This window comes from Neolamprologus multifasciatus, chromosome 13 (assembly GCF_963576455.1).
Source record: "Neolamprologus multifasciatus chromosome 13, fNeoMul1.2, whole genome shotgun sequence".
NCBI lineage: Eukaryota > Metazoa > Chordata > Actinopteri > Cichliformes > Cichlidae > Neolamprologus > Neolamprologus multifasciatus.
The window spans coordinates 2,823,599-2,838,822 of NC_140451.1; the positions used below are offsets into that span (position 1 = coordinate 2,823,599).

At 43.0% G+C, this 15,224-nt stretch overlaps 1 protein-coding gene across 2 annotated transcripts in view; it reads right to left on the bottom strand.

The window, feature by feature from the left end:
• Positions 1–1,204: 1,204 nt before the first annotated feature.
• The window catches only part of pcca (propionyl-CoA carboxylase subunit alpha), a 33,730-nt gene continuing 19,710 nt past the window's right edge, over positions 1,205–15,224 (bottom strand). For both annotated transcript variants that reach the window (XM_085182176.1, XM_085182175.1), the window contains exons 12-23: positions 12,095–12,245; positions 11,680–11,823; positions 10,440–10,514; positions 10,289–10,357; positions 8,310–8,385; positions 8,014–8,227; positions 7,521–7,623; positions 4,605–4,703; positions 4,179–4,232; positions 2,625–2,765; positions 1,913–1,990; positions 1,205–1,476 (exon numbers count right to left, since the gene is read on the bottom strand). In XM_085182176.1, coding sequence (XP_085038302.1) covers positions 1,408–1,476; positions 1,913–1,990; positions 2,625–2,765; positions 4,179–4,232; positions 4,605–4,703; positions 7,521–7,623; positions 8,014–8,227; positions 8,310–8,385; positions 10,289–10,357; positions 10,440–10,514; positions 11,680–11,823; positions 12,095–12,245 — 1,273 coding nt within the window. In that variant the 3' untranslated portion in view covers positions 1,205–1,407. The remainder of the gene's footprint in view (positions 1,477–1,912; positions 1,991–2,624; positions 2,766–4,178; positions 4,233–4,604; positions 4,704–7,520; positions 7,624–8,013; positions 8,228–8,309; positions 8,386–10,288; positions 10,358–10,439; positions 10,515–11,679; positions 11,824–12,094; positions 12,246–15,224) is intronic.

Below are 15,224 nucleotides of genomic sequence, written 5' to 3' on the forward strand. Positions count from 1 at the left end.
TAGTTCTCCTTCATACTGGGCCTTATTTGCTCCCAGTAACAATTCTTTCCTCCTCACGGACAACCACCACATTTGTTGATGATGAGCAGCCGTGCAGGAGCCGGAACAAAAGGCTACCTGCTAATTATTAAAATACTCAAATATTCAATAAATAATTAAACCTCTTGTGTGCAAATGTTACTGATGTGCAAACCTATGGTTAAATCGCTGTGCTAAATAAAGTGCTGTACAAATTATAATACAAATAAAGATAGTAAGGGAGTCCTCTTCCTCACATGCCTACATGGGTTCACTCAGTCTAAAATCATGCATGTTGGGTTAACTGACCATTCTGAAATGTCCAGATGTGTGAATGTGAAATATTATTTGTGTCCCTTTATGTGAAGCTGATGCCAGTAAATTTTATTTCCTGAAACACAGTTGCTGGTTCTGGGCAAAACATTTAGGCGTTGACTAAGGTCAAGGCATTCTTGACCTTAGTGCAGCATTCGATACTGTTGACCATAATATTCTATTAGAGCAATTAGAACATGCTGTAGGTATTACAGGTATTGCACTGCAGTGGTTTGTATCATATCTATCTAATAGACTCCAGTTTGTGCATGTAAATGGAGAGTCCTCTTCACACACTGAGGTTAATTATGGAGTTCCACAGGGTTCGGTGCTAGGACCAATTCTGTTTACATTATACATGCTTCCTAGCTTGCTAGCATGCTTTCCAGGCTGGACTACTGTCACTTTTATCTTAAAGAGCTCGTCGTACTGTATCATTGCATACAGATGCAGGCTTATCTGTGGGTCCTGGGGTGTTTAAAATTAGGATGGGAAACAACCCTTAGCTTAGGTTCCAGGTTCCTCTTCTATTGAATCAAATCGCAGTTTGTGTTTCTATTTCACTTACTGTGTACTGTATACACCACTCTACGTTAATTATTAATCTTTGCCTCTCTTCCACAGCGTGTCGTTGTCCTGCTTACTTCTCACACCCAACCAATCACAGCAGATGGCCCCTCCCTGAGCCTGGCTCTGCCAAAGGTTCCTTCCTGTTAAGAGGGAGTTTCTCCTTTCCACCGTCGCCAAAGTGCTTGCTCAAAGCGGAAAATATGATTGTTGGGCTTTGTCTGTATGATTGTTGGGTCTTTACCTTACAATATAAAGTGCCTTGAGGCGACTGTTGTGTGTGAAGAAAAACAAAAACTGAAAGTTATTTTATTTGGAAAAGTTTGTTTATTTTTGTCAGTCAGTTCATCCAAATTTCAATGTTTGGCCTACCAACAACAATATCTATTAAGCAGTAAAACCTAAGTACAACAGAGTAATTGGAACAGTCAGCTGAATCAAAGACGCAGTTCAACTCCATCTGTCCCAGTTCACACAAGTCACATGTCAAAGGGAACAGATCATGTTTTATTCCAGCTCCACGAGCAGGTCTCCTTCCCCCACAGTCTCCCCCGGCTTACAGTGGACACTCTTAACCTGTGAGGACACACGTGTAGTCACACACAAACTTTAAATAGTGCATTACAGCATTTACAGTTTTAGAAACACACCACTTAAACTCTGTGCTCTGGATCGCGGGTGTCAAACTCCAGTCTTTCAGGGCCGATGTCTGTCTACACTTCCTGTTACAGCAGCTCATGAGTGCAATAAACAAACTTTTAGAAGTACATTTTTCTAAAAACATTTACTTATATATATATTTAAATTGACTTGAGTAGGGTTAGGGGTTGCATCCTCAGCATGCAGTCGCTGTAGAGTCTTGCTAATCACATATTAATTTTATTTAGGTGTGTTGCAGCAGGAACCATGGAGACGTTTGAAGAAACCAGCGTTCTAGGACCAGAGTTTGACCCCCGACCTCGATAATACTACTGAAATCTAGTGATGGGAGAACTGTCACATCTCCTGTTACCTTCGCTTGCTTGACAGCAGTCAAACTGTTCTGCATCTTCATGGCTTCAATTACACAAATCTCCTGACCTTCTGCAACCTAAAAGAAAACAGAGTGTGTAAAAGCAAAGCTTAACTGTAAATTTAAATGTTTAAGAAGGGATAAGATGACTAAACGCTACTCTTCTGTGCACCATTTGTCAACGTGCACATATTCAAGAGATTTATTTGAAGCTCAGGCTGCCATCCACGAGCAGCGACAGAGACTCCAAATGTTTCCTGTGACAAACTGATGGCATTTTGTTAACACAAAAATAATGGTTTTCCTTTCTTTTCACTGATTGGCCCAATCTCCTGGCTCTGTTCCCAGTGCTGACTGGACCTGCTCTTTATACAACATGCCTCATTCACCCATCATACACAGGGTGCTCAACCTCATTTAAGCATTACGCTGGTAGGTTTTCTGTGGTCCATTTAAAATAAGGCCCAACAACATTCAATGACTCTGATCTATGAATATATAAGAACATGAAATGTCCAAATACATTCACAGGCTGCATTCAACAACTCACCAACTTCAACTTTGATTCTGTGATTAAGAATTAAAATAATGTTGAATCGTTTCTGCACATCTGCACAGTCTTACCAGCAACATGTCAACTACAGCAGGCTTTTCCCCCATTATGAGCTCATTAAACAGCATTTAAATGATGTGGACATATTGAATGTGTTACCGTATCTCCAGGTTTGACAGACACAGCCACAACTGTTCCCGGCATCGGTGAACGCAGGATGCTGCTCGTGTCCTCTGAAACTTTTTCTGGCATGTAGGAGTTCAACTCTGCAGCCAGCTTGGACAGAACTCGAACCTTAAACTATATTTACAAGAAAAAGAAACGTATGGGGAACAGCGGGATGTTTGGCACTGCAATATATCAATAACATGGAAAGTTCTGATCCAACACACAAAAAAACATATATACACATATACACATGCAGATTTATCTATGATGCACACAATGATGCATTATGAGCATCCTGGGGTCCAGCTCAGGTACTTGGAAACCAGCGGTGGCTAGCACTCCTCAGCCTCAGCTATCCCAAAATAATCTGAGGACATGAGCTTTTCCACAGCCTGCTGCAGGCGACAGACTCCAAGATGAAGCTATTACTGAGTTCAGAGGGTTTCAACTGAAATAAAGTAAAAGGATTTTATTGTATTAACTTGTACAGACCAAGTCAAGCTAATAATGGTTAGAGCAGGGGTCAGTGACCTTTATGACCCAAAGAGCCGTTTTATTAAAGTATGTTGTTTATGAAATCCATGAAGCTACAGAGAAAATTACATTTTATTTATGTAATTAACACATTTTGAACTCTTAAAGAAATATAACCAAAGGAAGCTGAACTAAAATGATCCAGCAAACAAAAACTGCAGTGAGCCCCCCCCCCTTATATCTCCTTTGGGCTTTTGGAGCCTTGACCTGACTTTTAAAAAGTAATTGAAAAAAATCACTATGCTGCTAAAAAATGAAAAATAGATATTTGCAAAATTCTGCCTAAATATGTATTTTACCAGGTTAATGTGTGTGGGGGGGGGGCGTGGTCTGCAAAACTGCATCGTTCCTCCTGAATCCTGGTTCGACTAACAGATGGATTCCTCCGGTACCCTGGCACAGACCATACACCGCCCCCGTCTGCTGGTTCTTTTCTATGCTCGCAGCGCACTTTAATACAACACGCCTCGTTCACTCATTCAAGCACTTTTATCTACCTTACATTCACACATTCATACTCTGATGGATGCATCGGAGAGCAACTCTGGGTTCGTGTCTTGCTCAAGGATGTCTGGCATACAAACTGGAGCAGCCATGGACTGAACCACCAACCTTCAGATTAGTAGATGCCCTGCTCTACCTGCTGACAGCTGCCTCTGGAGCCCTACAAGCTAACCAAGCTCAGTAACACTCATCCAGTTTCTGATTCTGGGATTAGCACCGTGACAGGAACCAACAACCTTGTGGCAGCTTCAGCAGTGGAGGTGTGGACCACGGTCGCAGGAATCGATGTCCCAGCCGACTCTGAATGCAATCACAACTCTTTAATCGGTGGGAACAGACGAGTCTGAGACTGGAGCCACTGCCAGATGTTCCCAGCACAGCCTCACTATACTTTTGCATACACCAGGTTTCTCCAGCATCTCCAGTTTCACCTGATCAAACGTTACACCCTGTGGTTATCGGTTAGCTTCCAGACACTCGCCGACATTTTGAATTATTCAGTCTTACCAATGTGCCCAGGTACTGTAGGACAATCACTCCTGCAGCATCTCTGGAAAGGCACTAGAAAAAGAGAGAACACATCATCTGTATCACAGCTGACATCTTTATTTTATTGTTACTGGTGAGTTTCGCACATTTCTGTTCTAAATTTGTTCTGCCAAGACGCCGGTGTCCCTCAGTTTAAAAAGCTTGCTGCGTCTTCAGAGGGTCAGTCAGGAAGTAACTGAACGCACTGATAAAAGCAGCACCACAGACAGCGCTCTTTCTCCACCGTCATCCAAGAGAATATCTTCAGGTAGAAGGAAGCTGCATGTCTTCAGTAGAATTTATGAAGAAAATAGAGCCAACTATCAAGCCACTTTTTTGGTTTTACCACGTTTCCACCACGTCACCATGGCTCCAATCAAGTCTTTTTACCAACAGCTGTGTTACCTGTAGCGTTCTGTGTGTGCCGTTGACTGTGAGCGGCAGCAGTGGGGAGGCCAGATTCAATGCTCCCCAAACTTCCACCTTCGCTCCATCTATCTCCACCTGCAGACACAGTCAACACAGTCTAACTGGAGAGCCACTCGTTCACATCACACAATGCTCACACTGTTGTGTTATTATCTGAATGAATCGGGACTTCTTTTTTTTTTTTTCTGTCCCATTTGGTTCTTTAGCCGTCAGAATTGTTGTCTGAAGACCAACAAGGATACCCAATGGATTTATTTTGTGAAATGGATCATCATGGCATTGCCGTATTGGTCCATTTGATCAACCTTTGTTTTTATTATTTATTTTATTTTCAGTTGTTACAGACGGGACAGACATGAGTGAGGGATAGGAAAGGGAGAAAGAAAGAGGAAGGAAAAGAAAAACAGAAGGGGAGAGGGACAGTGAGAAAGGGGGGAAGAAAAAATATCTCCGGGATCACCTGTTGAGAGAAAAAGAATAGAAAACAAGCAAAAAAACAAAACAAAGCAACATACTATACACAACACCATCACGTTAATCTAGCTAAGTGTAAACAGCAGTAAATACTAAATATTGAATGTTGTTGTGCAGGACAGACAGCGCACAATGTGCTTTGAAGTAGCAGCCAAGAAAGGTGTGATTTAAGTCTACGAACAGTGAACACCCGTGTGCACACCTGTGTGGATCGGCGCGCTTGTATTCAAATGGTTTCCCCATGTAATGGTCTGCTAGAGGATGTAGAGAGCCATAGCCCCGCCCCCAGGGCATGAAGCAGGCATGGAGGAGATCCAGGCCCCAGACATCCAGAGGCCCCAGAGTGCAAGAGCCCAAGGAGGACCACCGGAGGGGCATCCGTGCCACCTTCATGGGAAGGGCTGAGGATCCCCAGACGAGGGGTCACCCAGTAGCCACCAGGCAGAAGCTAGAGGGGGCTGCAGTGGCGTGCCCGCCGGCTCCACTGGCAGCCAGCTGTGCCAGAGTGAACCGAGCCGCAGGCACAGAGGCCGGAATCGGGATGAATCGGGACTTCTGATGATCACCAATAGCTTCCTAATCAAGACAAATTCTTGATTTCTATTAACTAATCTTTAAATTCATATTAAACTTAATCTGCAGTCAAATACATTCACCTGCCATTTTATTAGACACACCCTTTCACCTGCTCGCCACCTCACGGCTCCGTTTCTACGTAAAAAGGTCAAGTAACTGAATTTAAAGCAGTGATTATTTTCGACCTGCTGTGTGAACGTGCTGCTTCTTATTTAGCTCTTCTCTGCTCTTTGTAACTTGCCTCATTCACCCATTTACTGCCAAGCACTTTTTTCTATGCTCGGTTTCTGTCTCCCGACACAGTGCAGATAAACACACAGGTCAGTTATCATGTTACCAGTATTACTTCCTCACTGCATACTGGATACTCTGAAAAAGAGCCGAAGTTTGACTCCTTGGTATCATTTTTAAATGTGCATTAAAAGCAGATATTTTGTACGGTGGAGTGGAAAGCCAGGAAAATAGTTTGTTTTTTAAATCTAGATGAACAATCAAACCCAACCTAAACTGGGACGTCTCACCTCATCACTAAGAGGACAACCCCAGCTCTGTAGCCAAGCTGAGTTAGAGGACTTTAACTAGAGATAACATTTAATCAGACCCACCGTGGAACCAACTCCCAGTGTGGCCTGATGAGACTGACTCCATCTCTAGTCTTGATATTAGGCTTAACATGTTCCTTTTTCATAAAGCCTCGTTAGGAGTCACCATGGATCAGGGTCATGTGATCCAGCTCTCAGTAATGCTGCTGTGGGCTCAGACTGGAGGACTTCCCTCCCCAGGTGTATACACACATTGTACGTGACCCTGAATCCTCCCTTAGTTATGCTGCAATAGATGTAGGCTGCCGGGGGATTCCCATGATGCATTGAGTTTTTCCTTTCCAGTCACCTTTCTCACTCACTATGTGTTAATAGACCTCTCTGTATTGAATCATATCTGTTATTAATCTCTGTCTCTCTTCCACAGCATGTCTTTATCCTGTCTTCCTTCTCTCACCCCAACCAATCACAGCAGATGGCCCCGCCCCTCCCTGAGCCTGGTTCTGCTGGAGGTTTCTTCCTGTTAAAAGGGAGTTTTTCCTTCCCACTGTCGCCAAAGTGCTGCTCATAGGGGGTCATATGATTGTTGGGTTTTTCTCTGTATCTATGAAGCGCCTTGAGGCGACTTTTGTTGTGATTTGGCGCTATATAAATAAAATTGAATTGAATTGAACCCGTCAGTTCCCCTCTCAGCCAACCAGTCACAGCAGACGGCAGCTCCTGTCTGAGCTTTTCCTCACCAAGTGCTGTTGATAGTGTGCGATTTTGGGTTTTCTCTAACACTGCACTTACAGTACAGATGGAGCCCCTGTACACACCACACATTATTTTTCTTCACAAATAAGAGTCAACGAGTTAGTAAAATGATAAAGGAACAGAAAATAATGTTATATCATCCAGACAGGCATCACCTTTTTACAGAAGGCTAAATCAGGACCTGGAACAGGCTGCTGGTATCAACCTGCCCGTCTGTTTAACACGTCTGTGTTTGCTCACAATTCAATTCACTTTTATTTACACAAATCACAACCAGTCGCCTCAAGCTGCTTTGTGAGGTCGACCCTACAATAATACATACAGAGAAAAACCCACAACAATCATATGACCCCCTATGAGCAGCACTTTGGTGACAGTGGGAAGGAAAAACTCCCTTTTAACAGGAAGAAACCTCTGACAGCACCAGGCTCAGGGAGGGGCGGGGCCATCTGCTGGATGGTCATATTCACTACTTACGTTTGTCCTTTTCTCAGCTTTCTAGTGCAGCAAGAATGAACGAGAACAGATGTGCTTTAATACTCACAGTATAAACGGTTCCTGATTTGCTGATTTGCACATCCTGGCGTTCCTCACCCAGCTCCACACACAGCTCCCAGTGGCTGCGCTCCACAGGAGTGGAGGCCACCCTGAAATGAACAAACTGCTTCTTTAACCGAGGCCTCGTCGCTGCTCCTGAGCTAACGCAGTGAGCCCATAACTGACAGATGGGACACAGAATAATGGTTCGGATCTATAGATGTCAGACGTGCTCAAAGTTCATTTTAATAATAATAATGCCCTTTATTATCAGAACTTTAACTTAATGTTTAAGACAACAAAATATCAGCAGTGTATGAAAACCTGCTGGAGATGATGTGGAAGTTTAAAAGTACTGTGAGTGCTCAGTAACAGCTATATAAACACCAGTCCCCTCAGGCTGAACCGTGATTGGCTGCACTGTGATTTAGGATACGATTCCAGCCCTATTACTCTCCCCAGAATCCCATCACGTAGCACCAAACAACAAGTACATTCACCTCTGGGTGCTGAGGACCTTTGCTGAACGAAGCTCAGCAGCGATGTAGAGCACTGCTGCTGATGCCAACAGCTCCCTTTTTGCAGCTGCCTCTAGCTGATGGCCCTTAAAGCCATCAGGGTAAACCTCTGGGAGGAAGTTGGTGCTGATGTCACCAGAGACAAAGCGAGGATGAGTGATGATTTCTTGCAGGAGAGGAATGTTGTGGGTCACACCTGGAAAGAAAACGATCCGACTTTAGAGAAATAAAACCCAACAGATGTTGTTTTAGTGACAGACTACGAACATGTACTCCACCTCTGATCACGTAGTTATCCAGAGCCTCCTCCATCCTACCGAGAGCTTCAGCTCGTGTAGCTCCGTAGGTGATCAGCTACAAATTGATATCAGAGAATATTAATATGTTATTATTGAACCAGTCAAGTCATCAGGAGCTGCTGTCAATCATCCCATAACTGAGAACGAGCACCTGCACTCTCACCGAGCACCTGTTTCCTTTTAAACACATGCACTGATTTAATGTAAGGTGTTTAATTCCTGGATACGCGCGCACGTTGGTATCATCCTGTCGTATATTAAGTGATGAGCACAATTCCTGTTCAGGGGCTGAGTACTGAGAGCAGAAACGTGCTAAATAAGAATCTTTATTTTTTAAACGACACCACTTTCTATCAAACGTTCACACTTACAGACTCTGATGAACGAGTCAAGAGCAACTTGGGGTTCAGTATCTTGACCGAGGATACTTTGGCGAGCAGGCTGGAGCAGGGATTGAAGCACCAAGCTTCTGCTCCACAAACACCCCATCTCACCCACTGTGTCCTCACTAGATTCAGCGAGGTGCTGGAAACAATCCTCAGATTTTGGTGCGCACTGACACAACAGCATCATGTGATCTCCCATTTCACCACATCTGCTGGGCTGAGACCTGATGAGCGTGGAGCTCATCTTCATATTCAAGACACCAGACTGAGGCTACGTCCACACGTACCCGGGTATTTTTGAAAACGCAGATTTTTCTATGCGTTTGCACCTTTCGTCCACACGTAAACGGCGTTTTTGGTCACTGAAAACGGAGATTTTTAAAAACTCTGTTTTTGCATTTACGTGTGGACGAGAAAAACGGAGAAAACGGAGAAAACGCAGCGTCAAAGATGCGCGCCTTTTTTGACGTCACACTGTGCGCCACGTTATTGTTTCGGTGAAATGAATTTCTACAATACTGTTACTGTTAATTGTCTCTGCAGTGTTTAAATGCTTACATATACACACACAGTTACTGTCCCTCCACACATACGACTCGGTTCTGCTTCTATGCCCCAGCTTTGTTTACTTTTTCCCACCGAGGCTTCTAGACTTCTGATTGGCCAACATTTCTGCACGGTTAGGAATATAGCGCCACCTGCTGCTTTGGCATGTTCCTAGCAGCGTTTTCCTTCATTCCTGCGTTTACGTGTGGACGGGATTATTTTTAAAAAGAAAACGGAAAATCTCAGTTTTCAAACATACCCGTGTACGTGTGGACGTAGCCTGAGATGATCCAAGCTTGGTGACACGACTGCTTCCAGCAGGATAACTCGCCATCAGAAGATGGTTCACTGTGTTCATGAAGGGATGGACATCGTCAGCAACAACACTCGGGTTGCCGTGGTGCTTAAATGATGCTTGGGTGGTGCTAAGAGACTGCCAATAAAATATCCCCCCAGGCTTAAACAAGCTCGGTCCAGCACACACAGACCAGGGAACACTGTTCAGCTTTGTGCAGTGTTGGTGAGCCTGTGCACACTGCAGCCTTACGTTTCCTGTTCTTAGCCGACAGACGCGGCAGGTGGCGTGGTCGTCTGCTGCTGTATCTGCTTCACGGGTCGACATGTTGTGCATTCAGAGATGCTCCTCTACAAACCTTGGTTGCTGTAAGTGACCGACTTCTGTTGCATCCTATGAGCTGAGAGCTGTTTGACCTCTGGCATCATGACATCGTGACTCTTACTGAAGGCCTGACTGAGTGCCGTTAACGTGCACGACTGACATCGCCCAACCTTTTCATTTTTATCATTGCATTTATCTTTTTTGGTCAGAATTAAATGTAGAAAACAAAGAAGCTTGTTTACGGTGACAGAAAGAGGACTTTTACTAATCTGGCCCAGGATGTAACGGGAGACAGCCGACAGCCGTCGTATCAACAGTCATCTGTGAAGCACCGACCTCCTTCAAACATCTGATACAAATAAACTTTGGAGCTGAATGGTTACATTTGTATCCAATATATCACCGACCTTGGAGATCATGGGATCATAGTAGATGCTGATGTCACTTCCCTCCTGAATGCCGCTGTCTACACGCACCTGGAGGAAAGCAGAGTGAGCCAGGAAACGACAGCATCCGGCAGACTGTGTGTTTAAAAAGAAAACTGACTGATCGACTTACTTTGTCAAGGTTGAGTGGCTCCTGGTATTGAGACAGGCGTCCAATGGAGGGAAGACCGAAAGACTTGTAAGGATCCTACCAGAGGAAACAGGATTTTTGGGTGTTTTTATTCGTGTTTCACTCAGAAATGATTTTTGTCGGCAGACAATAATAATAATAATAATAATAATAATAATAATAATACATTTTATTTGAGGGCGCCTTTCAGAAACCCAAGGTCACCTTACAAAAAGCACAATTAATAAAAGGAACAATAGTCATAAAATACATAAAATAAGTTAAAATTACAAAACGGAGCGTGACGACAGATAAAAATCAGCATTAAAGCGAATAAGCCAGTTTAAACAGATGTTTTGAGCTGTGTCTTAAATACGGAAAGGGTGTCAATATTTCTTAGTGCAGGAGGAAGAGAGCTCCAGAGCGACTGAAAGCTCTGCTCCCCACAGTGATGAGACGTGAGGCCGGAACGGTAAGATGATGATCTGAGAGGGCGGGAAACAGTGGTGATATGGAGCAGGTCACACAGATATGAAGGAGCAGATTTATGGATACATTTGAACGTGAGAAGTAAGATTTTAAAGTTTATCCTGGCTTCTATGGGCAACCAGTGAAGCTGCTGGAGAACTGGGGTGATATGAGCACTTAACGGAGTACGGGTTATGATCCGAGCTGCAGAGTTTTGAAGAAGTTGGAGTTTATGAAGGGAGCTTTTTAGGGAGACTAAATAGGAGGGAACTACAGTAATCAATACGGGATGTAATGAGACTATGGACAAGGATGGCAGCAGCATGGGGGGTAAGGAAGGGGCGGAGTCGGTTAATATTACGTAAGTGGAAGTAAGCAGACCGGGTTATGTAATTAATGTGAGACTGGAATGAGAGAGTATTATCAAGTATGACACCCAAACTCTTACCCTGAGGGGAGGGAAGGGTGGGAGAACTTTCAATGTTAATGGACGATGAGCAACGACAAGTTTGACTGAATGTAAATAAAAGAAAAGAAAAAAAAAGATGCTGTCTTTAAATAAAGGCTTTAAATTATTTTTTAATTATTGCACTGCTTTTATATTTTCTGCAGTCCCGACTTTAGCAAAATACATTTTTTAAACATAGTGTTGGGATCATCGTCATATTTTATGTAATTTCAACTATGTTTGCAAAGCTGTGTGATTAAAGTTCATGTGATCTCAGTTACCATTACAGGTGCACACACACACACACACACACGCACACACACACACCTCTGCGTAGACACGGCACTCAATGGCCCAGCCATTTATTGGGATATCTTCCTGTGTGTGCTGCAGTTGGTAACCCTTGGCAACCCTGATCATCTGCTCCACCAGATCGAGGCCGGTGATGCACTCTGTGATTGGATGCTCCACCTGGAGCAAAAATCAACAGTTTATGAAGTACAGACAGGATTCAGCTCAAACCAGCCACTAAGGCTGTCGGGGTCAAACTCTGCTCGAGTGTAGCAACATCAGGCTCTCTTTACTTTTATTTTCCCTGTGAGGGCCGACAGACACCCTCTCTAGTTTTCAGAGAAGGGTTCAAACTTTCCTTTTTGATAAAGCATATAGTTAGGGTTGGATCAGGTGACCTCGAGCGCCTCGAGGCAACTGTTTGTCATATATAAATAAAATGTAACTGAACCTGTAGTCGTGTGTTCATCTCCAGGAAGTAGAAGTTCTTCTTAGAATCCACTAGAAACTCCACAGTCCCAGCAGACGAGTACTGCACAGCTCTGGCTAGTTGGACTGCTTGTTCACCCATTGCCCGTCGTGTGACTGGGTCCAGGAAAGTACTGCATGGACACGACACACAAACTCAAACTCGTTTCACTGAAACAAAAACAAACAGCTCAAGTCTTCCAGCCACCTTTCACTGCAAATGATTAAAGAGCAAAAATCTGTGTTTTATTGCTGATTATTTTACACGTGATTGCTGCTTCGCTCCATCATACAGGCTAAAACAACAGCGTTATGAGAGAGATGGGGACGGAGATAAAGGACTCCTCCGGGAGTCACAGGCTGATCTGTGATTGTTACTTTGGAGGGAAGCAACGTGGTCCTCCAAACTGAAGTAAGGTAACAAAACTCTGAGTAAATATGCCAAAGGAACAGCAAATTAGTCGGGAGGACACAATGAGAAGTCAATTTCAAAGAAGAAGAAAAAGAGGAAGGAAGGAAATGAATTATAATTAACGATGCTATTGCCCATCCTGTTAAAGACAGGATAGTCTTTAAAGACTATCAAAATAAAGCACAATAGATGTGATCATTTTGAATGATTCGACTTTGCTTTGACACTTGATTTAATGCACAGGTCTGTAAAACTCAGTCATGATTAAAAACAGACCGTGTGTGTGTGTGTGTGTGTGTGTGTGTGTGTGTGTGTGTGTGTGTGTGTGTGTGTCTAAACCAGACTAATGTGGGCAGGAAAGCAAGAAATTAGGGAAGTAAGAACTCAGCTCGCTAAGTGTTTTCTTAATTTGGCTCTAAATACATTTAAAAATAAAAAACACAAACAAACTATCAAACAGTAAAAAATACAACCATGGATTGCACAAAGACCGAAATGGAGGTCAAAAAGCATGCGGACTAAACATTTTGTAATTATATAGAACTTAATAGCAGCTCCATGTCCAGGGGAAGCAGCCTCTAAAAAGCTTTGGAAGAAAAACAAAAGTGAAACCAAAGTAGCCTTACAGAAGTGTCAAATAATGTCTTAATGACCTTGTAGTACCATATCACCCTATTAGAGCACTTCGCTCCCGCTCTGCAGGCCTACTTGTTGTTCCTAGAGTATTTAAAAGTAGAATGGGAGGGAGAGCCTTCAGTTTTCAGGCCCCTCTTCTGTGGAACCAGCTTCCAGTTTGGATTCAGGAGACAGACACTATCTCTACTTTCAAGATTAGGCTTCAAACTTTCCTTTTGAAAAAGCAGTTGACCCCGAATCCTCTGTTAGCTATGCTGCAATAGGCCTAGGCTGCTGGGGGCTTTCCCATGATGCACTGGGTGTTTGTTCTGTCTTCCTCCCTTAACCTTGCAGCAGATGGCCCCGCCCCTCCCTGAGCCTGGTTCTGCTGGCGGTTTCTTCCTGTTAAAAGGGAGTTTTTCCTTCCCACTGTCGCCAAAGTGCTGCTCATAGGGTTCATATGATTGTTGGGTTTTTCTCTGTGTGTATTATTGTAGCGTCTGCCTGACAATATAAAGCACCTTCAGGCAACTGTTGCTGTGATTTGCTGTAATAAAATATAATTGAATTGAAATTAAATAGAGATAAGAACAGTAGCTTTATCACAGTAGCTGTGATATTCATTTTTATGGAGCCTAGTTTGGCACTAAAGGCAGGTCGACCATCCTGCCAAGTCTTAGTTTGCTTCATACAGCTTTGGTGTATTTTTAGTTCTGTTGCCCTCAGGGTATTTTAGTGATTCAAAAGGATTTCATAAAGGATTGCACTGTTTATTTTAAAAGATATATCATAATATCATCCACGAACAAGCTGTATGAGTCTGTTGATTGATTTCTCTTCCTGTGATTGAGTTTCTTGTCTAATCCAAGTGGAATCTTTCAGTTAGTGAGCCATTCGTTTGAATCAGCGGTGAGATTTTTATAAATCGCTTTAAAGCACTGAATGGCCTTTTCATTAAATCAAAATCCTCCTAATGTTAAATAGATTATTAACTTTGTCGAATGATTTTTCTGCGTCTAAACGGATCCAGGCAGCTGATGTTTGATTTACTTGTATTCTCTGTATTACATGTAACGTGCTCCTCATATTGTCTCATGTTTGTCTGCGCCTTACAAACCCCGTTTGATATTATAGAGGCATGTGTGTGTGTGCTATATCTGATGAACATGTTAGCATGGCTGGCTACAATATCTATCGCACCGATAGGCTTAAGAAAGGTGGTGGTGTTGCTGCTTATGTTAAGTCAAAATTAGATGAACAGTTCTATCAGAATCAATTTGCAAACAATTGGAATTTTTGGCTCTGAATGTGAATGTTGCAAAGGGTCTTTGCATAACAGTTGCTTGTTGCCATCGACCTCCTTCTGCCTCCACAGAAGCTCTGCGTCCTTTAAACCTTTTGCTGTCCAGACTAAATTATGGTGAGCTTGTTCTAGCTGGTGACTTTAACTGGGATTCAGATGATTTTAAATCTTTTTTTGATTCTATCAATCTCACCCAGCTGGTCAATTTACCCACTCGGCCGAATCTCAAAAGCCCCGAAAAGTCTACCTTGATTGACTTGATTTTGACAAATGTTCCTCATAAATTTTCATCTTTGGGTGTCTTTTGTAACGACTTAAGTGACCACTGTGTTGTTGCTGCTATTAGAAATACTAAAGTGGCCAAGTCACAACATCGGATTATTTTTAAAAGAACTCTTAAACATTTTAATGAACGAGCATTTTATCCTGATTTGTCAAACTATGACTGGAAGAAAATAGGATTGATCCCTGATGTAGAATTAGTGTGGACATTCTTTAGGGATAGGTTTATGAAAATTGTGAACAAACATGCTCCATTAAGAAGATTTGGGGTAAAAGGTCGTGAAAACCCTTGGTTCTCCCCAGAGCTGGCAGATATCATTCATGAGCGCAACCTGGCTTTATTTTTGAATTTTATTGAATTTTATTTTATTTTATTTGTATTCTTTCATTTATTGTTGCATGTGTGTTGTTGCTGCCTGTGTTTGAGTAATTTCTGTAACTGTGAGACACCTGCTGCTGCCTATCTTGGCCAGGTCTCCCTTGAAAAAAAAGGTTTTTAAT